Genomic DNA, 26,346 nt, shown 5'->3' on the forward strand with positions numbered 1-26,346 from the left:
AGGGGAAGGAGTCCAGGCTTGAGAAGGCTCTGGAGAATAAGGTGACTCCCGCGTTGGGCAAAGGATGAGGTGTTAGGCTTGGCAGCAGCGAACCCAGCACCAGCCCTGGGGCCTGGAGGAGGAGTGTTGATGGTGGGAGGGGAGGGTGGCAGTTCCAATTAGCTAGGGGCAGTGACCTCGCGCGGTGGGGAGAGGGGAACAGGTTCCACTTCTCTCACGCACCAAAGCACTTTGTACAATCTGCTTAGTGCTAACCACATCACCCAGTACCCGCTTTTCATCCACGTACTGGGCATTCAAGGAGTTGGGAAATTCCGGTCCCGATTGGGAGGACTCGGTTTTTCTGATTTTTCTCCCAATGGCAGAGCAACCCTAATGGGGGTGGGGAGGGAGTGTGTGTGTGTCTGCGTGTGTGTGTGTGTGTGTGTGTGTATGTGTGTGTGTGAGAGAGAGAGAGAGCGAGAGCAAAGTTGGCCGGCTGTGCGGACCTCACCCCGCGGTCCCCGGCCGGCCCCCGCCCCCTTCCTGCCCTCTCCCCGCCCCCGGCCCGGCCGCGCTCGGCCGGTGATGTCAACCCGAGGAGGAGCCGCCCGCCCGCCCGCGGCCCGCCCGGGCTAATTAGCATGTAGCGGCGCCGGGGCCGCCTCCGCCTCCGCCGCGCCCGCCCGCCCGGCCCCGGCCGCCCGCCCGCGGCTCCCCACAACTTTTGAGGCGGGGACTGCGCTCGCTGCTTCACTTCGCTCACTTCCCCGGCCCCGCGCGGCGCCCGCCGCCCGCTTCCCTCGCACCCGCGGCCGCCCCGCGCCCGCCCCGCGCGCCGGGCATGTGAGCGCGGGCGGGCGCCGCCACCATGGCCTCGCCGCCGCTCCCGCGCCCGCTGCTGCTGCTGCTGCCGCCGCTGCTGCTCCTGCTGCTGCTGCCGCCGGCCGCCCCCGGGACGCGGGGTTGGCCGCCCTCCCCGGCCCTCCGCGCGCCGAGCGGGGCGCCCCTCGCAGGAGCAGGGCTGGCGCGGCAGCCGGAGCCCGGCCCCGAGCGCGAGCTGCCGCCCACGCCGCCGCCGCCCACGCCACCCCGGGAGCGCCGCGGGCTCGCGTCCCCCGGCCCCAGCCGCACGGCCCTCGGGCTGGCCGCCGCCGCACGCCGGGGACCCTCGCGCCGGGCCCCCCGAGGCGGGAGCGCGGGTGAGTGAGAGCCACGGCCGGGCGCCGAGGAGCCTCGAGCTGGGGGGCGTGGGCGCGCTTCTGGGCCGCATCCCCCGCCCTAGGCCCTCCGGCGAGCTCGGTCTCGGCCGGGGCCCCCCCGCTGACCCGGGTCCCTGGTTGGGGGGGTGGGGGTGGCCCAGGGGTGGGCAGCCTGGGAGGGCGGCGAGCGGGAGAGTGGCTTTCCTAGACGCTTTCGCCAGTGGCGAGTCTGGGGGTGTGACCGCCCTGTTCTCCCCCACCCCTTGGAAGAAAACTTGTCTTCCGTGATGCACCCCAGACCTATCCCCCACAACACCTCCCTTTGAAAAATAGAAAAGAACCGAACCCCCCCACCGCAGACCTTCCAAAAGTGCTTCTCCCACCTCGGAGGTGATAACATCTTCCCCGTCAATTCCCCAATTCCATTCTTTTCCTGTAGCTACACAGAAATGGCCTCTCCAGGTACAGAGCCTAACTTTTAAATATAAATACCTGATTTTTAAGAGTTCTAGCCTTGAGGATATTGGAAAGGACAAAGGACGTAGTTGGAAACACAACGCTCTACTGGTTCACTCTAAAAGCAGAGGAGGGACAGGGCGATGGTGTGGAGGTGGGGGATTGCAAGGGCAAACCCCTGCAGGGCAAACAGTGACACTGGACTGTCCCTGAGCCTTTCCTCCCCCCACCTCTTTGCTTTCCCAGTGGGCCTCTGCTCCATTCATAGCCTTTGCCTATCCTGCTCAGAAAGGGACCTGCCCCCTCTCCTCTGGACCTTTTTATGCATTTTCTTCTTTAGATCTGGAAGAAATGGTTAGGACCCAGTGGAATTCCAAACACAATACCATTGTGACCTTGGGAATGTCACCACTTTTGATCTCAGTTTCTCCATCTGTGAAATGGAAGTGATGATTCCTGTTCCCCCTAGCCTCCTAGTGATGGCACGACAAAATGAAAGTAAAAATAAAGGACAAGTGCTTTGAACAGTCAGCAAAGTGGTGTTAGCCATTGCCTTCCTGTGAGTGACACAAGGCATACCCTCTCTCTCAGGGTCATTCTAGAAAAGCAAGGTTGCTGGCAACACCGATATTGATTTGAATTTTAGGTGAAGTTTGAGAAGATTTCCTTTTCCTAATTGGCACTTCATTTAAGTTTATCATATCACACACACTATCTGGTATAGGAATTAGCTGGCTTCATTGAACCTAGGGATGCTTCCCCTTCTTAAATAAGAAAAAAGTAAAAAAAAAAAAAAAAAAAAAAAGGTCAGACCCCCAGTAAAAACTCAGCTCCGTATTCAGTAGTATTCCCGTCATTGCAGAATGCCTTGTCCTTGTGAATTTCTAAGTCACTGGCCCAAGACTGAGAAACTCAGAACAGTAAGGAAAGGGAGGGGAGAAAGAAGCTTTAGAAGACTGATCAGAGACATACCCACTGTGACTCTGACTCCAGATGACTTACAACGTACATTGTTTTAAGTTCCATGGGAAGGAATCAACATGAAAGAGAACATTCCCAGGCTTTCCCACACTAGAAAAGTAACTAAGGAACACTGTGTAATATGTTGTGAGTTTTCTAAGTGGAGACGGAGTACAGGGGATCGAGGCCCTTCCAGAGGAAACACCCAAGAGCTGGGGGCAGGTTTCTCTGGTTGGTGGTCAGGCATTCTTAGCTGTGGAGTCCCATCTTATTAGGGATGGGTACAAGGATGCTGATTTGTGGGGACACTGGCTGGATAAGGCTTGCACTCGAGTCTGCTTCCGTTTCACAGCTGGGTATCCCTACACATCACAGAAAGCTGGGCCTTACAGGCAGAGGGATAGTGGAGGGAACTGGCTTAGGAGGATGCAGCAGGTAAGAATTGGGGCTGATCTCTTTTGCTAGTTAGGGACATCCCCCTGCCCTAAGGGACCCACACTTCTTCCTAGGTGTGGCAGTAACACTGCTAGTCTTGGCCTTGCAACATTTCCAGTTTGATACATTTTGGAAGCTGAGAGCCATGGAGGCCTGGGGTGCATGAGGCTTTGGAGGAATGCACCTGGGAGGAATGCACCTGGGAGTCCCCAGAGCAGGTAGCAGGAGCCAGAGTAGTCCAAAACTTCCCCTACCTAAGTGGGTCTCTCCTGGCACCCCCTGCAAAGCCCACCCAAGTCATGCCTGCTCTTCAGGAGACCTAAGACCGGATCTCGGGTGGGATGTTAGAAAGGCGAGGTTAAGAGAGGAAATTGATTACCTGTTGAAAACTGCTAGAAGCTTCTAACCGTGGCTGAGGATCCAACATGACCTGTGCTTGGTTTCTAGTGGTGGTTCAAACAACGTCACTTAGAGGGAAACGGCAATGAACAAGAGAGCCAGCAGTAAGTGATTTCTGTGAGTCTGTAGTAATGACTTTGTGTTTGGGGGAGGTGCTTGCTCCTGCTGGTAATGAGCCCCAAGTCTTAGAAATAATGTGCTTCATTTGATTGTTGGGGAAACTGCCTGTAGCCCCTTCTGCTATGGGCATACCAGGGGTCAGTGCCTGGCACTCATGGCTGAGGCTTCTGGATATTGGGTGTCAACAGCAGGGGCCAGAAATGTCCTTTTCTTCCTTGGGGGCCATTTCTAGCCCTTTTCATCTTGGCAGAGGGCAGGACTCTTGCTGCTGAGTAAGCGTACTTGTGTTCCATCTGTGGGGTGTTTGCCTGCCTTCGTCGGCAAATCCCCTACTTGTGTACCCACCTATCACCCTGCTGACTATTCAGATGAAATTCGTGGCTGGTGTTTGAGCCGGTGGAGATGGAGAAGATGCTAAGTCCTAGAGATTTTCTTTTTCTTGGGGTGTGTGTGTTTGAACAACTTAGGACTTCCTGAGCCGCAGCTCTGAGTGCTTAAGTGTATGTGCCTTGATTTTTGTGTGCTCCGTGGACCATGCTTTAATTGTGAGATCTGCAGATGAAAGGGGATGAAAAAGGCTTAAGTCTTAATGAGAATCAATGCAAAAGGAAAGAACTTTCCCACCCAAAGGGGAAATGACGCTGAGTAGCTGAGCAGCCAGCCCAAGGAATAATAATCTTAGAAAAATGCAGCTCCCTGGAGCAAAGGAAGCGCTGTGAGCCCGGCCCCTCCTTACATAGCTGTCCACTGAAGTGCTCTAACTTTTCAGGCCAACTAGCCCGGAGCTGCAGGGAGAAGCATGACATGGGGCAGCGGCCCAGGCTGGGCGGGAGGGGGCCCCGGAGGGAAGAGCATGTGCTGAGGCTGGGGGGGGTCATGGTAGGGATTCCTGAGAAGCCCACTTGCACTGATGCACGCTGCTCCAAATAGAAGGAAGCGTGTGGGGAAAGGGATTTTCTGTGGCGTGTGTGTGTGTGTGTGTGTGTGTGTGTGGTGTGTGTGGTGTGTTTAAACTTTTTTTTTTTTTCTTTTGTCAGAGAGAGTGAGCACAGGCAGACAGAGTGGCAGGCAGAGGCAGAAGCAGGCTTCCTGCTGAGCAAGGAGCCCAATGCGGGACTCAATCCCAGGACGCTAGGATCATGACCTGAGTCAAAGGCAGCCGCTCAACCAACTGAGCCACCCAGGCGTCCCTGTTTGGTGTGTTTAAAAGCCACATCCTTTTAACCTTGCAAGAGCCCTTTTACTGCTTCCCTCGATGGGCGTGCAAATGCTGAACTGGTATTTTCTGCCCAAGACCTGAACCATGTGGGTAGAGGAAGAACAAAAGAGGTCTGGTGCCCAGCTGGGCAGTGACTTCATACCTAAGCTTGGGGGGCTGGGGAAGGAGCCTGTGCCGTCCCCTGTGACTTCAGCAGCCCTGCTGAGCCGGCTGGGAGCTGCGTTCTTGGAGCTGACTTGCTGCCGTCCCAGAGATTCTCACAAAGCGAGCAGAGAACAGATGGCAGTTGTGGTTGTTAGCCGCTTACTGCCTTCTTCCGTGGCTTCGCTCTGCCCACCCCACTTCAGGGAAGGAGACCAGTTTGGGGTTGTCCTTGGACTTGCAGCTTTGAGCACCCGTGGGGTCTGGTTGGCGCTTTCCCATTTAAGCCTCAAAAAAAGTCCTGTAAGGGGGAGCCCTGCTCCTTCACAGTAGTCGGAGTGGAAGCCTGGTGAGCTTGGATCACACAGTACACGGAGTAACCAAAATTCAGATGGGTTTGACCAGATTCATTTGTTCTCACCACAGTTGAGAACGGTGCAGCCTTGGTCTTCTCAATAGGATCTCCAGGACGAGTGCAGCATGCTGCTTCCTCTCTTCCTTGGTCCCTTGCTCCTGCCCTTTCCTGGAGATCAGGGCACAGAGGCAGGAGGAGGCTATGGAAGTGGTGGTGGGTGGGGACAGGTTGTCCTACAGAGTAGAGATCCAAACAAAAAAAAATTTTTTTTGGAAATTGCTCAAGACAAGACTGTAAGTCTGTCTATGTGTATGAAATGTCATTTTATGTAGATATGGTGAATTGTGCCCTCTCTGTGTGCCAGTCCATATGGTATTGATAGCAGAGGTTACACTGTTAATTATGGGCCCTGCCGAAATGAGTTAATGATGTTCTCACTGGGCTCTGTGCTGGGAATGTGGCTGATGTTAAGCGGCAGCTGTTACACAACCTCGTTCACTAGGAGAGGTTGGATGGTACCCTGATTCAGAGGCGGTGAAATCGTTTTCTGTCTAACGGCTGTGCATGCCCTGTCCGACCCATTCCCTCTTCATCTTGCACAGACAGAACAAAGATGTTTCTATCATGGCTTTTCCCTCTTCTTTTGTTGTAGTGGGGCCGGTGTGTCAGGCTGTGTCAGTCTGGCTAATCTGTAAACCAGAAAGCACTGATAGAGTCCTTTCTATGTGTGGGGAGCTCTGCCAGGTGATGTGCAGCCCCCCACAGACGGGAGTTTTGTTGGGACACCAGCATCCACGCTGGAACCAGTAAAATGATGGTGTGTTAGTGATCCAGAAAGGTCGCAAGATCCCACTGACCGAAGAAATGGTGTGGAGAGAGGTGACTGGAGAGGTGGAGAGGCTGCTGGGGGCCGGACACGTGGGCAGGAGGAGAGTGTGGACTGGGATATGGGTAGCACAGAGAGGGTAGGGTATTGGCATCAGCAAAACCCCGCATACTACAAAGCTCAAGACCAGCTTCTACTCCCTCCCCTTCCTTTCCTTTTTCCTCCCTTCCCTTCCCTTCTTAAAAATTTTATTTATTTTAGGGATGCTTGGGTGGCTCAGTTGGTTAAGCATCTGCCTTTGGCCCAGGTTGTCATCCCGGGGTCCTGGGATCGAGCCCCATGTTGGGCTCCCTGTGCAGCAGGGAGTCTACTTTTCCTTTTCCCGCTACCCCTCCCCACCTCTTATGCGCACTCTCTCTCTTTGTCAAATAAATAAATGAAATCTTTTTAAAAAATTATTTGAGAGAGGGGCACCTGGGTGGCTCAGTTGTTGAGCATCTGCATTCGGTCAGGTCATGATCCCAGAGTCCTGGGTTCAAGCCCTACATCGGGCTCCCTGCTCAGTGGGAAGCCAGCTTCTCCCTCTCCCACTCTCCCTGCTTGTGTTCCCTCTCTGGCTGTGTTTCTCTCTGTCAAATAAATAAAATCTTTTAAAAAAATTATTTGAGAGAGAGAGAGAGAATGTGCAGGGGTCATGAGGGGTAGAGGGAGTGGGGAGGAGAAAATCTCCAGCAGACTCCCCACTGAGTAGGAGCCCAGCTAGGGGCTCCATCCTACAATCCTGAGATCGTGACCTGAGCTGAAATCAAGAGTCAGGCGCTTAACCGACTGAGCCACGCAGGTGCACCTGAAAAGCTTGACTTTTCAATTGGAAGTGGTCAGTAGCCAGGAAGTCCAGGGAAGAGTGCACCTGTTAGGGTCCAGAGTCAGTGGAGTGAAGACCAGACTGGAAAGGTGGATTCGGGCCGATTGAGGAGGGCTTTAAAGGCCTGCTTGCAGCATTTGTTTTCATCTGAGGATGAGAGCTCTTGAGGAAGGAGCAGTACTGTTTGCTTGGTCAGTGTTCCTTTGTGCTTGGAGCTGGGGCTTGCAGATGAACCACACGTGGGTCTGTCCTTCCTACAGTCCGGGACTTAATTCAGAAATCTGGGAATGCTAGCAGGCAGCTTATCAGCATGTTGGGAGGAAAACACTGAAGGCATGGACTAGAATGGGGGCAGTGGACATGGAAGGGAGCAAAGCAGGGACCATTTACAGGAGGATGGCCGGATAGCCTGGTGATTTCCTGGCCGAGGGGATGATGGCGACAGGGTCTTAAATCAGAAGCTGACAAGCATTCAGCATGTGTCTCCTTCCCTCACCCTCTGCATCTTTGTTCTGGGGGAGCAGGGAGGAGACTCCAGTTGCTTCTGCTTCTCTACAGATTGCGCGCAAATCTGCCCTCACAATCTCCACAGCTCTGTTTTGCTCTGCCTGCCTCCATGCATGCTGTCCCTCTGATCCTGTTCACAGGACCCAGGGCAATCTTCTTAAATGTAATTCAGGTCACCTCACTCTCAGGCTGAAAACCCTCCAAGGGCTTTGCATTGTACTTAAAATAAAATAAAATAAAAAATCCGGACTCCCTGCTGGGATACCAGGTCTGCAGCCCCTGCCCTGCTGACTCTCCAGCCTCTTCTTGGCTGCATCCCCTTCTAACCACGCCAGGCAGTTGCGTATAACATTCCAGACCCCATTCTGTCCTGCAGACTGGGTGCACGGTGTGTGCAACCGTCCTCTAGGTAGAGGGAACAGCCAATGCGAAGGCCAGAATAAGCTTTCGTGTCTTGGGTTTGGAAAGAAGGAAGGCCGCTATGGCTAGATCACGTAGGGTCCTGAGAACCACGGTAGGACAGTCAGATTTTCTGCTTGGCCCCATGAGGGGTTTTAGCAGAGGAGTGATGTGGAGAGGAGACTGGGAAGACAAGGCAGGAAATGAAGGTGGGAAGGCAGGGCTAGTTCAGTGCCTGACACGTGGTAAGCACTCATGGTATTTGTTGAGTAAATGGATGCTAAAGGGAACCATTGATGATAAAGGGAAAGGTAGAAAGAAGAACGCATGCTTGCAGTAATATTTCTCTGACTGAGCAGCCCTCATGTTCTTGGATCTTTGAACACGAATGGGCAATACCTTCCTCATACTTTACCTCTCAGTGCAGTAGGACAGCGGACTGCATGGTCTCCTCCAGCCGAGGGACAGCACAGACGGCAGAGGGGCTGCGTTGTTACTGTGGGGCAGTCTGGGGTGCCTGGGCTGGGATGTTGCTGTGGTCGGGGGCGGGGGTCTCTGGAGTTTGGGGTTTAGATGTATGTCTCTAGTGTGTTTGTCTGTTGCTCGCATTCCTGCTCCCTTATTGGCCCAGGAGCCCTCAGAAGGCGAGGATGCCTCTCCCTGTCAGTCAGGGGCCCCCTTCTCTCTGACATTTGTTTCCTCTGGAAGCCTGCCCTGCTGTCAGTCAACAGTGAGGCCGTGAGGTGACATTTTTGACTGAGGCTGAAGACAAAGTGCGAACATTGAGGTATTTTCAAGCTGTATTGTCATCTTTGCCTTTTGAAAAGTGTAACATTAAAAAATAATAAACTAAAAATCATAACACTTATTTTTTCTGATTATGTAAGTTTTATAGGTGTAGCATATATGATTTGGAAGTTACAGAAAAATGAAGGCAGCAAATGAAATATCACCTATATTCCAACTACTAGAAGCAAATTAAAACATTAGCAATTATTATAGTTCTCAGTTATAAGGAATATAAAAGTATATATTTCAACATAGGATACACAGGGGTGCCTGGCCAGCTCATTCGTAAAGCATGTCTTGATCTTGGGGTTGTGAGTTTGAGCCCCACGATGTAGAGCTTACTTAAAAAAAATAGGATACACACCCCCACAGCCTCCCCATATATATGACACATGTATATTTCTGTATGATATCTAGAAAGGATACTGTCCCATATAACTTTTAGCTATGTCTTTATTGGCTATATAACTGTTTCCAATTTTTTACTGTCATAAATAATGCTGTGATGAACATATCTGTGCATCAGTTTTTATATTCGTCTCTGATTATTTGCTTAGTGTTAATTCCTGGATGTGGAAATTGTTAAAATTCCTGACCCTACTACCAAACGGTACCAGATTATTTCAACAGCATTGTATGATTATGTAGATCTCACCACACCCTGTGTATTACCAGGCAGTTTGATTAAAACACAGTACATTTCTCCTGCCTTTCTTTTTTATCCAGATGTCTTCAGATAATGGTGTGTGTGTGTTTGTGTTTGTGTGTGTGTTGGGTGTGGCCAATCATAACATCTCTCTACTAACCACATTTCTGGAAGTTTCTGGAGCTCCACCTCATTCTGTGGTCTGAATCAAGTTGAAGAGAAGATATTTTGGTGGGTGTCTGACTCTGCGGGGCATCCAACCAGCAGGAACATGGTGGACACCCCTGATGGAGGTGGGTTCCTCCAGAGTGGGCAGCAGCCCTCCGCCGTGTTGTGTTACAATGCTGTGGGCAAAGTGGCCAGGCAGAAGGGAAACACAGTATTTTAGAAAGAACTGGAATGCAAGATTTGGGGTAGAGCAAGAGAATGCCACAGAGACCTTGTATCTTTCTAAATGAGAGTCATTTCATTGGCAATAATTGATCCTTTAAATTGTGACATACAAGGCAAAATTAGATTTCAGTTTTCAGTCTACAAGAACATTTTGAGAATTCTCTTTACCTTCAGAGAATCTTAGTCTGTCTGGGTTTGAAGGGACCTTTATAAAGCTTCCTTGGGGTGCCTGGGTGGCTCAGTTGGTTAAGCCCCTGACTCTGGATTTCAGCTCTGGTCATGGTCTCCGGGTCCTGAGATGGAACCCTGTACTTTGTGCTGGGCGTGGAGCCTGCTCCGGATTCACTTTCTCCCTCTCCCTTTTCCCCTCCCCTCCTTTTCTCTCTCTCTCAAAAAAGCTTTCTTCATTCATTAAATGATGGACTTATTTCCAAACGAAGTAGGGAAAAAGGCTCTCACTCTTTTGGTTCATCTGCCCTGGTTGATTTCTAGCCAAAGTGAGTAAATTTTACTTTGTGCTCAGAAACTTTTGGTCTCTTTGTTCAGGGCATGGTACAAGATTAGAGGTCACCTTAGATTGGGAGATATCTGACAAATCCAGACGCTTCCAACGGAGTGATGTGACTGGCTGCATTTCACAGACACAGTTGTTCCTGGAAAAGTTCTGGAAACCGGGGAAGCAATTTCACAACCGTGACAGTGACAGAGCTATAGCTCATTGTGGAAGTGTTGCTCCAGCAATGGGAGGGGCCGGAGGCACCAGAAGGTTCAGGGTCAAGGCTTGGCTCTGCCTCTTAGACACGGGGTAACTTTGGGCCTATTGCTTCCTGCTCTGGGCCTTCCATTTTCTTACTTATGAAATAAAGTGTGGTCCATTCCATGCTGAAAGCTTTATTTCTAAGGGTATCAGGTTTATCCTGTGAATACGTTCTGACTTCCATAATGCTGGCCTGACATGTGAGGAGACTCAACACCTGGCTTCCTAGCTGAGGGTCCGGGAGCTGTGGAACCTGTGTGAGGGACACCTGTGAGCCTGCTGGACCTCTAGCTCCTTGAGAGGAGGACTGGGTTATACCTGTCTTCAGCCTTGGCCCAGGAAGCGTCTGTCCAGCTGGTGGCGACCCACTACCCAGGTGATACTGCAGCAGCACCAGCTCCCACGAGACCTAGGGCTCCTGTCAGTAGATCTAAGGAGCTGCAACGCCCATTCTAACTCCACACACGCTGTTAAAAATGGACACATTCTTTTTGCTCTATACTTGGGTTCTGGGATACCTGAGCTTCATGGTATTCTCCTCGCTTTCCCACCACGTAAGAATATTCAAGGAAGGCTACCAGGTCAGGTGGTGTGGCAGGCAGGCTCTGTGTTCTCCATTCCTGCGGTTGCGGGGGCCTTGAGGGGCGACTTGGATCCCACTGGAGACCCTGAATAACAGCAGCCCCTGCGTCTCTGCTGAGAAGGAACTGGGCTACTGGAAGCACAGAGACAGATTTGACACGTGTGGCAGATTTCTGCTCAATGTCTTTGATAAGTCGGGAGATGAAGACCAAGGAGGAAGACAGGTGACTAGAAGAGGAGGCGGCCAGGGTCAAGCTCACTGGCTGACCCTGGGCCGTCCTTGTCCCTGTGCATTGAAGCAGTCCCTTTGGAGGACAGAATAGTGGGAATACAGGAGAGAGACACCGGGTTGGAACGGTTGGACGTTGTTCTTTGCACAAAGTTGTTACTAGTGATTATCATGAGTTAGGCTAGTACTGAAAACCACTCCATTTTTCCTTCCCTTAGTGGTAGAGGGAGATGGAAACAGCTCAAGGTGGGCATGAATGTCATTCCTGTAGCCTCTGAGCCACCAGGACTTTTGTTGTGCCATGCGGTGAAACATGTTCTGGAATCATCTCTTGCCAGGGTGTGGATAAGAGCCCTGTGGCTTTGCAGTCATGGACCTGGGGAGGTCCAGGTTTGGGAGGCAGGCAGCCTCAGTTCAGACTTGCAGGCTGGGGGACCTTGGTGGATTACTCAGCCTCTCTGTGCCTTTGGTTTCTTATCTGTCAAAGGGGCTATTAGTGGGCCCTACTTAAGGAATGTAAGTGTCCTCTATCCCTGTGAAACGGATTGCTTGTTGCTGGGGCAGGGGAGCTCTGTAAATTCTGGGGCCATGGTGATGCTGCTGAAACCAATGCCTGTCTATCCTGACCTTTGTGTTGACGACAATACACCCTTCACCTCCAGGTTCATTGGATGGGGGACAAGTTCCAGATGTAAAGGGCTCAAGTCCACCTTCCAAGGACATTTGTTCCTTGATCCGCCTACGCTGACCCTGGGCCCTGCCAGCCTCACTTCTTGTTATTCCTAGAAGTTTCTCTCCATCCTTAGCTTCCAATGCAGGGAGGAAAGAGCAAGATTTGAAGACTTGAAGACAGAAAACTAGGTGCCATCAATATAGCCCTCACCCATAATCATCTGAAGAGACTGGCTTAATTAGGATTCAATAAAAGCACTATGTGAGGGGTGACTTAAAAATAAAAGGCCTTTAAAATCAAAGTAGGACCTCTGGGGCCAAAGGGTAGACCTCCTTCAGGTCAGAATCTTTGGAGGTTATTGACACAGCCCTCAAAAAGCATTTGAAGGAGTCAGGAGTGACATGTGGAGCCAGTGCCTGGGTCATCAGCAGCTCACAGGTGTTTTCTTTGCCCTTAAACCTCATCCTGGAACCAAAATGGGGTCACGTATCTCGGTCTACTGCATCAGTCATTAGATTGGGCTTTGGATTTTTGTCTGTTTCCAGAATAACCCACATCTATTACCAGGGGATGGAAATGTGTCATTATTCAGGAAACCCAAGATTGTTCCTTAGGCTCTGTTAAAGATGAGAGGATCTTAGGAAACAGCGTGAGGAGTAACAGTGTTATTGGAGTAAGTATGGTCTTAATGGGGTCTCTTCCAAGAGGACCACGTTCATTGGCAGGTGAATTCCTGTGGTTGACTGGGAATTATGTAGAATATGGCCATGCCTGGCGGTGACTGCGTGCTGCTGTGTATGGCCACAGGCAGGGTTAGGACAGAGAAATGCCAGGGGCAACTCACGACCTCTGACGGTCTTAACCCCTTTGCCTTCTAGCTAGGCCTGGGGCATCTGCCTCATGTCCCTGGGTCTTCCTTTCCCTGTTTAGAATCGAGGCTAATAATACCTCTCCTGTTTCCTTGACAAGGCTTTCAAGGAGGAGGAGGAGCAAATATAATTATGACTGTGAATGCACTTTAAATGCAGACACAGCGAGTAATTTGAGTCAGAATACAGTGAACTGACTATGAGCCGGGCCAGGCATCCCATCTCTGAGACTGTTGTCATATCTGCAGAAATGAAGACTATACTGCCAGTTCCGTCCACCTCACAGTGCTGCTGTCTGGGTGAGATGAAAGGTCATCCACATGGAGAGGCTTTGTAAGCATGCATCAGGCCTTACTATTATTACTCCGGGTGAGGAGGGTCTTCAGCAAGCAGGTACATGTGGGCAGATGAGTAGAAAGTAAGAGAGGAGGGAGAGAGAGAGAGAACATTCTAGAAAATCTTACTGGCCTCTTTTCAGTCTACCATCTCTGTCCTATCAGTGGCTTCGGGTCTGGGTGACTAGCTCTTTCATCTCCTCTCCCTCCTACCAAGTGGGATGTTCTTCACAGGCCTGCCCTTGACCTTTCACCTGCAACTCAGTTTAGTGAGTATTTATTGAGCACCTCCCAGGAGCCAGTCTCTCCTAAAGGATGTAGAAATATGACCAAATAAATTATAGTTGTATAACAAGTTAAAACAGTAGTTGAGAGGGAGGGCGTTCTCTGGGGAAGGCTTCTTGGAAGTGGTGTTCTCTAGCTGGTTGTGAGGAATGAGTCAGATTTTGCTAGAAGCCTGAGAGAAAGGGAGGGCATTTAGGTAGGGAGGTCCACAAGACAGAGGCATGGAGGGAAGACACAGCATGGCTTCACCTGTTTTCTCTGAGGGGGTGATTCCCACAACTACCTTTCTTCTCTTCAGATATCCAGGTCCCTGCCTTCAGCCGCCTGCCAAGCATGTGCACGTATATCATGGTTCACTCTCAACACAATAGATAGCCGTTATAAACGCAGACATGTCACCCCTTCCTCCCCAAGAACCTGCCCTCCCTTTGCTTGTTTATGGTCCCATTAGTTTCTCCATCACACATTCAGAGCCTCGACTATCTGTATCTTACGGCTTTTTCTTACTCACACGGAATCTACCGGCTCTTCCCTCCCTCCCTTGCTTTTTCCTTCTGATCCTGTCCATACACTTAATTCATTTTGGACAGTGGGCCCCATAGGCTCCCAAGATATGGTACTTGGGTCCTGAAATGGCAGTTTGAATCCAGGCATCCTCAGGGAGATGCCCCGGAAGCCCATCTGAGGAGCCCTGCCTGTGTCTCCCTGGCTTGCCCTTTAAGACTAGGTTGCCATTTCCCTGTAGCTCTTTGTCTTTTTGTCTTTGTCGTGCACTTTCCTTTCTCATCCTTCATTCTTTTTTTTTTTTTTTTCCTGGGTTTTGGAGGTTTTTTGTTTGTTTGTTGTATTTTAGGTTTTTTAGATTGACCTTTGGAGTCAGACAGACCTGGGCTGGGGTCCCAGTGTAGTATTTGCTATGGAATCTTGGGCCATCTACTTGATCTCTCGACACCTCAGTTTCCTTATCAACAAAATGGGGGGTAATAATGGCACCCACCTGCCAGGGTTGTGGTGAGGATTGACTGGGACAATGTGAAATGCCCGGCATGGTGCCTCATCCGGGCTGCTGTGGTCATCATTGTCGTCATCAGTGTCATGACCCTGCTTTGGTCATTAGTCTCCCTAACTTTAATCTCTTTTCTTTTCTCTGTAGATTTCTCCCTTCCCTTTTTGTTTTATTTCTCTTTCCTGCCCTCTTCCTTTCTTCTCTCTTGATTTTCTCTCTTTTTCTTAACTAGCTGGGGCATACAACTGGTTTAAAAGATGGGTTATGTTTGAATTGAGTGTCAAGTTTCCCAATCTTAATTGTAAAAGCCTCTTAGTAAACTTCATTTTTTAAAGATTTTATTTATTTATTTACAGAGAGAGACACAGCAAAAGAGGAAACACAAGCAGAGGGAGTGGGAGAGGGAGAGGCAGGCTCCCTACTGAGCAGGAAGCCTGATGCGGGGCTTGATCTCAGGACCCTGGGATCATGACCTGAGCCAAAGGCAGACACTTAACAACTGAGCCAACCAGGCACCCCACCTATTAGTAAACTTTAGATTTTGGTCTTTAAATAGGTTTTATTCATGCAGCCCCAAGGGCTCCCACGGGGCTGTCCACCCTTGGACAGGCCGTGGCAGCCCTGTCCTGCTCCCTTCCCCTGCCCCTCTCAGCAGGCCCTCCGTGCTGCGGCATCATCCCACCGTGTACATCTAACACAGTGAACTTTCCAGACAAGTGATGTTGCTTGAATTTCCTTAGAGTCGTGGGCCCCGTCACACAGGGCTACGGAGCAAATTCACGGCAGGACTTAGCCGAAGTCGGGGGCCAGGCGCCGCGTGTGAAGGCCCAGGGCTGCATCTCATTTCGTCCTCCCGCCAGCCTCCCTCCCACCTCCCTCTTCCTCCTCGGAACCAGGATGTTTTTCCTTTGGCCTTTTTATTGTTTTGCCAAGCTGGCGGCCCAACTTTGGTGGAGCTCTGCCACCGGGCTTCCTCTCTGGGTGTGAGCGCATGTTAGGGTGACAACACGGGAGACAGGCCCGCTTCCTTGTCTCCCCTCAGCTTCACTTCCAGGCACCACAGGCCCCCTTCTCAAAACTGCCCCTGCCCAAGAGCCTCCTCTTCGGCCCCTCTGCTGGGTGTTTATTTTCAAAGGATGAGTGGGGCAAAGAACACTGGGGCACCAGATAGAAGCGCCCAGAGACAAGATAGTGCCACCCCCCACCCCGCAGAGAGAGGCAGAGAGCCTTATTTTACTTTCTTAATTGAATGGGAATCTTCTGATCTGACCCTGGGGCTATTTCTCAAGGCCTTTTTTTTTTTTTTTTAAGCCTATAGAATTATTTTTAAAGCAAGGAGCGTGAGGTCAGTCACATCGGAGTCTCCTTCTTCCTCTTCTGTCAAGGTTGGCCTGCTTCCCTTCTTAGCACCCCCAGGCCACCTCAGAGGCGATTGTGTTTCTGGAAGCCTGCCCGCAAACTCAGGGGCTCCAGGCCAGCCCCACCCCAGGTCACGGCTCAGTCCCCCAAGCCTGCCTTGCTCCCTAGAGGATGCTCTGCTAGACAAAAGCCGACTGTCACAGGGAGGGGAGGATAAGACGCCTGGTGAATTTTATACTTCTCATTACCAGAGGCTGTTCCAGGGGGATCTGTTTTTAAAAATCAGATCATGGGGTCTCAAGTCTAAACACTTCTTAATGTGTACAGTTTTTCTTAGGGCTGCTCCTTTCAGGGCAAGAACAAGGAAGGAAATGAAACTCCCCGAGAGCCCTGGACAGTCCCCGATCGAGGGCTGCCTTTTGTTCACACAAACTCATTTGGCTCCTAAACGTCCTCCACCCAGAATCATTACATCCGCAGCAGTGTTTCAAAACACAGCCCAGAGCAGCTGAGCCGAGGAGGCGGCTGCCCTCCGGTGAGATCGAGCCTCCTTCCCTCCATGCCCCCAAGGTTCCTGCCTGCTCCCACATCTCCCACCTGCTGGCCATCCGGCAGGAAATCCCCCTCATTGGGTGGATTCCTGGGGTGAAGGTGGTGATCTGGAGAGAGAGTGCAGCCGTGGAGGGGAGCATGGGATTCTGGTCCCAGCTGTGCACCTTCCGAACTCCCCGGCACATTCTCCGCCCAGCTGCATGGCTTCTCACCTCCCAGGGCTATCAACATTGGCATCATTCAGCTCTCTTGAAAGCAATAGGACCCTTGAGGTAAAGTCCACAGTGTCTTATGTGTGGTTGATGCTCAAAAAAATATGTTTTTTCTCATTGTGGTAAAATATACATAACATAGAAGTCGCCATTTTCACCGTTTTCAAGTGTACAAGTTCTTGGCACTGAGTACATTCATAATATTGTACTCCCATCAACACCACCCATTTCTGTCTCATCAGCCCAGATAGGAACTTATTAGGTCAGGACTCCTCATTCTTCCCTCTCCTCAGCCCATGTGCAAATCTCTGTTCTGCTTCCTGTCTTTATGACCTTCCCTCTTACCCGTACCTCATGTAAGTGGAATCATATAATACTTGTCCTCTTGTGACTGGCTTATCTCACCTAGCATGATGTCTTCGAATTTCATTCATGTAGCAGGTGTCAGAATTTCCCCCCTTTTTAAGGCCGAGTGATACCCCATTGTATGTAGAGAGCCCATTTGGCTTATCCATCCCTCCATCGATGGACACTTACATTGTTTCCACCTCTTGGCTGTTGTAGTAATGCCGCAGTGAACGTGGGTGTCCAAACATCTGTTTGGTTCCTTGCTTTCAATTCTTTTGTGTGTGTACCTAGCAGTGGAGTTGCTAGATCATATGGTAGTCCCATGTTCAAGTTTTGAAGGAATGGCCAAACCATGTTCTACAGTGGCTGTATCATTTTCTGTTCCCACCAGCAGTGCATGAAGGTTCCAATTTCTCTAAGTTCTCACCAACATTACTTCCCTTTTTCTTTTTCTTTTTCTTTTCTTTTTTTTCCTCCCTTGGTAATAGCCGTCCTCATGAGTATGAAAGTAAACATTTTTTTTTTTTTTAATTTATAAATGTCACTCACTGGCTGTACTGTGGACTTGGAACTGTTCCTGCCCCTCTTGGGTCCTGTTTGTCATCTGAGGTCAGACTACTTGGTTGCTGTGATTCCTAAGGGCAGGGGTCACTTTCAGAGAGGAATGGGGGCACCAAGGTTAACCCTGGCAATTTCCCAACTTCGGGTAGAATGAATGATGCAAAACACTGTGGATGCTAGCTAGCGAAGCAGGCTGCATGCCACAAATTAGTTTGGGAAGAGCTGGATGAGCTTCTCTCTGTCCCCGTTGGTTTCATTTGGGTGTGGTTAACTAGCAAAGACCCCAGAAAGAAGGCGTGGGTCCCTGGTCTCCACTCTGCCGCTTAGTTCTGGGTTACTCCAGGCAGGTGACCTCAGTGCTGGGTCTTAGCCTTCTTTTCCTAAAATCAGTCAAGAATTCCTATCTTACCTGCCACTCAGAAAGTCAGGATAATTTAGCCCCTCTAAAATTATCCTGTAAAAAAAGTACTTTGTAGATTGTAAACCTGTGGGATTTCTTCATTAGAGCTCTGAGAGTAGGGGCAAAATTCGCTTCTATAAAGTTCCTGTGGACAGTATCCTCCTCCTCCTGTGGTTTATAGACATCTGCCATGCCAAAAGGGGAATTAAAAAGGGAGCTTTTTAATTGTAATTCAATTCCTGTGTGAGCAATTGAATCTGAAGAAAATCTTTTCAAGTTATGAAGAAATTCACTATCATTGGTGTAAGAACCCATGCTATCACCTACAGCCGTGTGGCTAAGAGACACCCAGCTCTCCTGGGTGTTCTCCAAGTTGAGGGATCCCAGGAAAGGTCCAAGGGGAAGCCAGAAACAGGAAATTTGCAGCTGGACAGGCGGTGTCTTACTGTTCCAGAACCTTCCCTCATGAGCTTTAACCCCTAAGCAATCTGAGCTTCATCTTCTGTCTGCCAGGTGACTCTCAGAAAAGTCCTGAGGGCTTTGTTGAATCCCTGGCTTTTCAGCCTTTCTTCAGGCCTGGCCGAGCCTCTCTGCTCTGTCCTGGGTACTCATCCCCTCCCGGACTCCTACTTCTAATTCATCCTAGCCTTCCCTGGTCTTCTCTGTTTCCTTCACTGACTCTTCTTCTCCCTCTGATCCAAAGTTCCTCTTAGTTCAGTCCTTGACCCTCACTTTTCCCTTCTTACCTCTTATCCTTCCTTCTAATTGACAGTCCCAAATTTAACCAACCACCTGTCAGGCATTCCCACTTGGAAGTTATGTCGCTTCTAACTTCCTATTTTGAAAATAGGTTTTTCTTGTCCCTCAAACTCATTCTCCATTCTGCCTCCACTCTTCTTTATTATCATTCTTTTCATGACCCATGAAAATTATCTCTGAGGAGCTGATGTTAGAGGTCTTCTTGCTCAGTCTTCCTGCTAGTAAGTGCAGCTGTCCTCAAACCAAGTCCGGCGGATTCCACAGCCCATGTGTCGCACACTGTGTCACTCTCAGTGAGGAGCAGGGCAGTACAGATAGGCTTATCAAAGGAGTTTGAAGACCAAGGGACACTGTCCTGACCAGCGCCTTAAAGCCCCATGTCACGGAATAAGCTGGGATATGTCGGAATGAGACCTGGGTTCAGATTGTGTCATCCGCCCTTGAGCACGTGACCTTGAACCCCCACTTAACCTCTCTGCCTCCCAGTGTTCCCGGGTGCCATGATACCCACTTGACCAGCTGTTGTTCTCATTAAATGAGATAAATGCCTGTGAGAACACTCAGCACGTGGTAAGCGCTGAACAGACCTTTGTGAAATCTGAATCCAAATGGGAGGAAATGAAAATAAAGGCAGGCTGCTCTCATTCTGTGACACGGAGTCTGCGGGAGCCGGGGGTGGTGCCATGTGGGGGCGGGCTGGGCCCTCTGGGAGGAAATCGCCTCTTCAGATGACACAGCATACGCCCTGTACACACCGACTCCACCACTCAGAAACAATGCAAGTTGAAAACCCCCAAATCATGGGGTGGGTGGTGAGGAGTGGACTCTGTAGCAGCTGCTAATTAGGAAATCCTACTCCTGGGCTGGGCCAGCATCCCTGATGTTGGTTTACCAACAGATGTTTTAGAACATTAAGACACTATAGAAGTGGAAGTTGTCAACTTGGGTGGGGGGCAGTCAAAGCAATGAAAATCTCTTGATAACTGAATAGTCATTCATAGTACAAGGGAAAGCAAGGGCCTGACCCAGGGGGCTGAGTGTGGAGGGAAAGATGGTACCTCCAGCTCAAAAGATGCCCGGGGAACTGGGACATCTCAGCTCCATTGTGAGGCTGGTTGGTGTGACTCGGTTGCCGTGGCATGTGAGTGGGGCGAGAGCAACAGCCTCCGACCGTCTGGGGAGAGGGATGAGTGAGGTGAAAGGTGCCAGCCTCCAGGGGCCCCTCCACCTCAGAGGCTACCCCTGAGCGTCTGGGAGCACAGCCTCTTCTCCTCACTCCCCGTCTGGCCCAGACTACAAAGCCTGCACTGAACCTTCTTGCCATTTCTCCAGGGCCATTTCACTTCTCCATTAAGCCCCAGAGCAGGTTCCTGCATGGCTTCCCCTGCCTGTGGTAGATCCCTGCTGATCCCTGTCCACTTTACTCTGAATTTCTCTCCCCTCGGGATTTACACCTATGCTGAATAGGGAGCTACGAGGAAAACAAAATTCAACCAGGGTAGCCCTCAACCACTCAGGGCTTCTGAAAGGACTTATCCTTGCATCTCAATAGATATTTTAACATTTGACCCATTGTTGTCCCCAGGTGACTAAATGGGATCATGGAAAGCGCTTGTATGTCCACAACGAAAGCAGACCTTGCCTGGTGTGCTGCGTGGTTGGCAAACCCTTTTCTGAAGAATAGTTCATAGACAATAAGAGAAGCGGAGAGACATCCAGAGCTAAATGGGGCAGTGGGATACTGCCCTTTTAGAACCCTGGGCCAGTGCCATCAGGGACTAATCATGCTGGAGGTGGGCCTGGCTCTCACCCTGGGCCTCCCCAGCCTCTCTCTGCACTTGCTGGGAGAGTGTCACAGAAGAAAGCCAGAGCAAGGCCCCAGCGGCCCCTCAACCCACCTCAGTCTTTTCACTGGAATGCTCTGAGCTTCCAGAAAAGTTTTCACGTCTGTGGCCACCTCAGCTGCCCAGAGAAGGGTTGGGAGACTGTGAAGTACCTGCCAAGGTCATCTCTAAATGTGTTCGTTCAAACTTGACAGACCTAGATCCCCTGAACAGCTGTCACAGATGCGGCACTCACTACGTACCTGATACTCTTGGAAGATCTCCCCCGTGTGTTCTCTGTCATAGCCCAGGGAGCCAGGTGCTGTTACAGATGAAGAAGCCAAGGCACAGACGAATTATGTCTCTTGTCAAAGGTCACCGAGCACGTCCATGGTAAAACCAGAAGTCTAATGCCGACAACCCGACTTTAACCACAGTCTGTGTGGTACCCACTGCTTCTCTTGTGAAGCACTGGAGTTCTAGATCCAGGCAGGGAGCTGGAGGCAGGCTTTTTTCCTTTTAGACAACAGGACCCTCCTGTAGAGAACACAGATTCACAAGGTCTGGGGAGAGCCAGCAATTTTTTAGTGTTGCCTCATGTGTTCCTTGGGGAAGAAAGAGAGAGATCCCCAGGTGAAGAAGGACAGTACAGGTCAACGTTTCTCATCAGTCCAGGGGGCCTTGGCGCCTGTGACTGAGGGGAAGAGGGTAGAAGGGGCATCACAAGCCCACAAGTCTCTGAGGTCAACGGGGCCCAGCAGTGGCAGTACTGACCAGGGCTGTGTTTGGTCTCTAGCTGCTGTAGCGAGATGGTTGTGGGCACCTGTCTTTGATCAGGCCACCAGCTGTGGCCACGACAGGTGCTGGGTACCCTGAGGTGGGGTAGTCCAGACACAGGTGAACCTTCAGCTGGGTAGTCCGGGCAACTCACGTGCATATGTTTCAGAAATTGCTGGATTCTGAGCAAATTGAGTGAGACACTTTTATGTTGAAAGTCTGCAGGCTTTACCCACCTCTGGGAGCAGGTCAAGGGACCAAAGAAAGGCTGTTATAAGTGATTTCCAGACCTAGAGTCCCTTTACCAAGATACCAGCCTTTCTGTTGTTGTTGTTCTTTTTCCTAGGAGATGCATTTTTAAAAAAACATATACTGTTAGTAACATAAGATTGTAGGATACAATCCATTTTTTAATTTATGTCTTCACTTAACAGAACAGGGTGAACATAATACATATCTATAACTGTATCAGTAATATATTTTGACCATCCCTTTAAAATTCTGTTGTCTCATAATTAAGTTAACCAACTTCCTATTGCAGAAATTTAGGTTGTTTCCAATTTTCATTATTATAAACAGTGCTGCAATAAACTTTCCCATGCCTAAAACTTTGTGTACATCCTTAGTAATTTCCTTGGAATTAATTTCCAGAAATGGAATTACTGGGTAGAAATATATGCCCGTTTTTAAGGCTTTTTGTGGTGGATTGCTAAGTTTCTCACCAGAAAGAATGGGCCAGTTTCATTCTTCCCCATACTGTGTGGGAGTGTCTGTCTTCTATGTCTACAGTGACATGGCATCTTAACTATTTTTTGAGTCTCTCCCAATTTGATAGGCACAAATGAATATATTAAAAGTTTAGAAAGTCTTTTCTAGTTTGGATTTGTGTTTTCTTTCTCTCCAGCAACACTGTCATGTATTTACCCCCCAATCATACATTTTCTTTTGTGAATCGCGTGTTCTTGTCCTTTGTCTGTGAGATGTCCATCTTAGGAATTTGAAAAACTTCTTTGTGTATTAAGGTTGCTGAACTTTTGGGCGCCTGGGTGGTTGGGGAATCTGCTTCTCCCTCCTACCTTCTCCCATCTCATGCTCTCTCTCACTGTCTCTCAAATAAATAAATAAATAAATAAATCTTAAAAAAAAAAAAAGAATACTGAACTTTTATCATGCACTGCAGACATTTACCCTGGCTTGTTATCTGATGTCTTTAAATTTAAATTTTTATGTTTTATCAAACTCATACGTAGTTTAAAGATCCACTATGTTTTATGAGGGTGGTATAAAAACCTGACCACTCCTACCATCATCATTTTCTGTTTCCCAGACTCAATCACTTTAAACCCCTGTAGCAGGTTCTTTCAGTAATCCTGCACATACCTCTAAATAATGGGCCAATATTGCTATTTACTGAGTCATTGTTTTGGTTTTAGGCAATATTTGTTGGTTTCTCTCAATGGAAATTTCATATTATTGAAAGCTCTACAAGTTGAAAGTGATACACCCTCTTTCTATTCATTAGGGTCATTTTGAGAAACATGAAAATGCATTTTCGACACAATTTAAAGTCACTCTTCAAAACAACATGATTCTGATTATCCCCTCCTGACTTATGCACAGGTGTTCTCCAGGATTTGTTCTACCTTGTTTCATTAATCTCACAAATGAGAAATTATTTTATACATTCAGCGTTGCTTGTGTTTACGTGCATTTGTACCATTTTCTTTGCTCATTATATGTTCTTGCTTCTTTTGACTTTTTACCTAGCATGGTTTTTCTTCTGCTTGAAATAAATTCTCCATAATTACCTTTAGTGGAGGTTGTTGATAAACTGAAATTTGACTGAAAATGTTTCTATTTTGTAAGTTAACCTGAAGATATTTTTCTTTTTTTTTAAAAGATTTTATTTATTTATTTGACAGAGAGAGATCACAGTAGGAGAGGAAGAGATCACAGAGAGAGAGGAAGGGAAGCAGGCCCCCTGCTGAGCAGAGAGCCCGATGTGGGACTCCATCCCAGGACCCTGAGATCATGACCTGAGCCGAAGGCAGCGGCTTAACCCACTGAGCCACCCAGGTGCCCCAAACCTGAAGATATTTTTCAAAGATAGTTTTACTGAGTGTATATTTCTGGTTTTTCCTCTCTCAGCACATTGAAAATATTTACCCACTGTCTTTTGGCTTCCATTGTTGCTGTTAAAAAATTAGCTGTTAGTCTAATTGTCATCTTCAGTAGAAGATTTGTCATATTTTTTACTTCTGTTTTGTTTTTTTGGTGTTTAGTTTAGTTTTGTTTTGTTTTAACTAGGCTTCATGCCTAGTGCCCAGCACAGGACTCAAACTCACAACACTGAGATCAAGACCTGAGCTGGGATCAAGAGTCGGACACTTAACCAACCGAGCCACCCAGGGACCCCTCCCCACTGGTAGTTTTTAAGATATACTTTTGTCTGTGGTTTTCTGCAATTTGACTATGATGTGGTTTTGTACTTTTGTTTTATTTAGTCTCTTAAGGATTTGTTGGGATTCCTTAGTTTACTTGATTCGTTTTTATCCATTTGGGAAAATTCTTAGCCTTTACCTTTTTAAATATTGCTATTTCTCTCTTTTCTCTCTGGCCCACTGAGAACTCCAGTTATATATATGTTAGACTTTCTCACTCTATCTTCCTTGTCACTTCATCTCTTTTTTGTATTTTCTATATATTTTTTTTTATCACCTGGACATTCTCTCATGATGTGTCTTGTAATTATTAGTTCTTCTTTCAATCATGTCTGATCTGTTGGGTTTCCTAATTTCAGTTATTATAATTTATTCATCTCTAGAATTTCCATTTAGAGTTCTTTCATGTCTTTTGGACATTATTCATAGTCTCTCTCTCATTTTCAATTCTTTCTTTTCATGGAGTTTTATATATTTATATTCTTTGACTGATAATTCCAGTATTTGAAGTCTTTGCTTGTCTAGGTTGCTGACTTTTGCCCATTGATGCCTTTTTTTCCTTATATGTTTTGTGCCTTTTGATGATGATCGATCTCTTTTTCCTTAGAATCATATCAATAAATGATAAAGTTGGATTGAAGGTATGTTTGTTTAGAGAGCATTCACATTTATTTTTGCTGAGCAGGAGGCTCTGTATTTCGGAACCACTTTTCCTTCCCATTAATGAGGTATATGTATGTATATGTGTGCCCATATGCGCATGTGTATTTAAGATATAATTTACATACCATGAAGTTCACCCTTTTAAAGTATATGATTTAGTGGTTTTAGTATATTTACAAAGTTCAGGACCAATTTTAAAATACAACCTTGGCTTGAGGTCTAGACCACAGAGGCATTGTGAATTCATGCTACACACCCACATGAAGGCTACATTTATGGTTAAAAATTCCTGAGTGAAATTTACTTTCTATTACCTAAAACCGAGATCAAAAGGCCACCTTTCCTTGCTGTCCTATTCTGCAGGGAAAATTGGTTTTCTGTGTTCCTTATAGATATGGTATAGCCCTCATCCCAGCTGTATACAGGAATTTCCTTGGGGTGCCTGGGTGACTCAGTCAGTTAGGCATTTACCTTTGGTTCATGACATGATCCTGGGTTCTGGGATCAACTGCCATGTTGGGAGCATTGGGCTCCCTGCTGAGCAGGGAGCCTGCTTCTCCCTCTCCTGCTCCCCCTGCTTGTGTTCTCTCTCTGTGTGTCAAATAAATAAATAAAGCCTTTAAAAAATAATAAAACAAATAGTCTTAAAAAATTAAAACCAAATTAAAAAAAGAGAGTTTCCTCTCAGACTCCCTTCTTAAGAATTTTGTCTTGTATCTCCTATATCCTCTTGGAAATCAGAACAGAAGTTCAAGGTCACAGAAATTGAGCAGGTGTCCCAGGGCAGCTGCCAGTTCTGGAATTAGCTCACTTCTCTGAATTCCAGCTCTTGGCTCATATTTGGTCTTAGAAGATTTGATTCTTTACTTCCCAACTCACCAATGCATTTAGAAAAATTCTTTTAAAATACATTATTTATCATATTTGGTTTGTAAGGGCAAGGTTATTTGGGACAGTACAAGAGTATTGTCTGCCTTTCTCTTTTGTTGATCGTGCACATTTTTTTTCTTTCTTCCGTCTCTAGCCAACTCTCCAGGGAGACCGCGTGGTTCAGTGCTAGCCACATCTTGTCTTTATGTGGCCCTTCTCTTCCTTCTGTGGGCTGTAGTGGAATTCCTTGAGCTGACGAAGGACGTTCCCAGTTCCTTGAAGAAGGGCATCTTGCTGCTTCCTCAGAGACTCAGCCATATGAGCTTTAGAGGCTCACCAGTCACCAAATCTCAAACTCATCTTAAGCCTTTAATAGAGTGAAATTCATTTTCTTCCTCTGCTCATGGCTTAACAGCTTCAGTGTATGGTTTTTGAGTCCTTTCTACCTCCCCACAATCACTTTTATTCTGACATCTTTTAAGGCTAATTTCTCTCATTGTGCCCAAAGGGAGAGAAAGCTTCCTCAAATCCTTTCTTCACCTTCTCTCGAAGCAAGCTTGCTGTGCAGCTCAGATAGGAAGAACAAAGGGAACATGCAGTGTGGGTGGGTTTCTGGTCTCTGTAACACCCCCACCCCCGCCAGTCTCAAGATTAACTTATGGACTTGGTGGCTGCCCCTGGAAATACCCCTCCATAGCCCACTGCCAGCTAAATGTGGGACTTGCCTGTCTGGGGCTGGGCCCCAGAAGAGCCCAGATGCCTGGGTAACGTCCCTCCCTCTTCAGGAAGTTTCTGTTAATTATCACTTACAGGAAACAGAATAGGAAGCATGGTAAGAGCAGTTCTCAAGGGATCTGGGGGGAAAAGGGTTCCCTTAGGAAAATTTATCAGAATCTCTTATGGAAGATTTTAAAATCACCATGCCTCCAATACCAATACGTGAGCCACACTTCTGGCAGGAGGGGACCAGAGTGGGGAAATGCTGAGAACCACTGGTCTAGAACTACACTGTCCAGTATTGTAGCTAATAGCCTCGTGGGGCTATTGTGCTCTTGAAGTGTACAGCTAGAATAATACTCTGGATTTTATAGGTGTAATACCAGAAAAAGAAGGCAAAGTATCTCAATAATCTTTATATCAATTACACAGTGAAA

At 48.3% G+C, this 26,346-nt stretch overlaps 1 protein-coding gene across 4 annotated transcripts in view; it reads left to right on the forward strand.

Moving 5' to 3' along the window:
• Positions 1 to 684: 684 nt before the first annotated feature.
• HEG1 (heart development protein with EGF like domains 1) overlaps positions 685 to 26,346 on the forward strand; it is an 87,502-nt gene continuing 61,840 nt past the window's right edge. The window contains exon 1 of one of the 4 annotated variants that reach the window (XM_045088782.1): positions 685 to 1,181. In XM_045088782.1, the coding sequence (XP_044944717.1) occupies positions 851 to 1,181 (331 nt within the window). In that variant the 5' untranslated portion in view covers positions 685 to 850. Of the gene's footprint in view, positions 1,182 to 1,218; positions 3,536 to 26,346 lie in introns of those variants that run through there. The other 3 variants (XM_045088780.1, XM_045088779.1, XM_045088781.1) reach the window with 3 other exon arrangements.

The sequence above is a fragment of the Mustela putorius genome, unplaced genomic scaffold (genome assembly GCF_011764305.1).
Source record: "Mustela putorius furo isolate JIRA1106 unplaced genomic scaffold, ASM1176430v1.1 tig00003834_pilon_pilon_pilon, whole genome shotgun sequence".
NCBI lineage: Eukaryota > Metazoa > Chordata > Mammalia > Carnivora > Mustelidae > Mustela > Mustela putorius.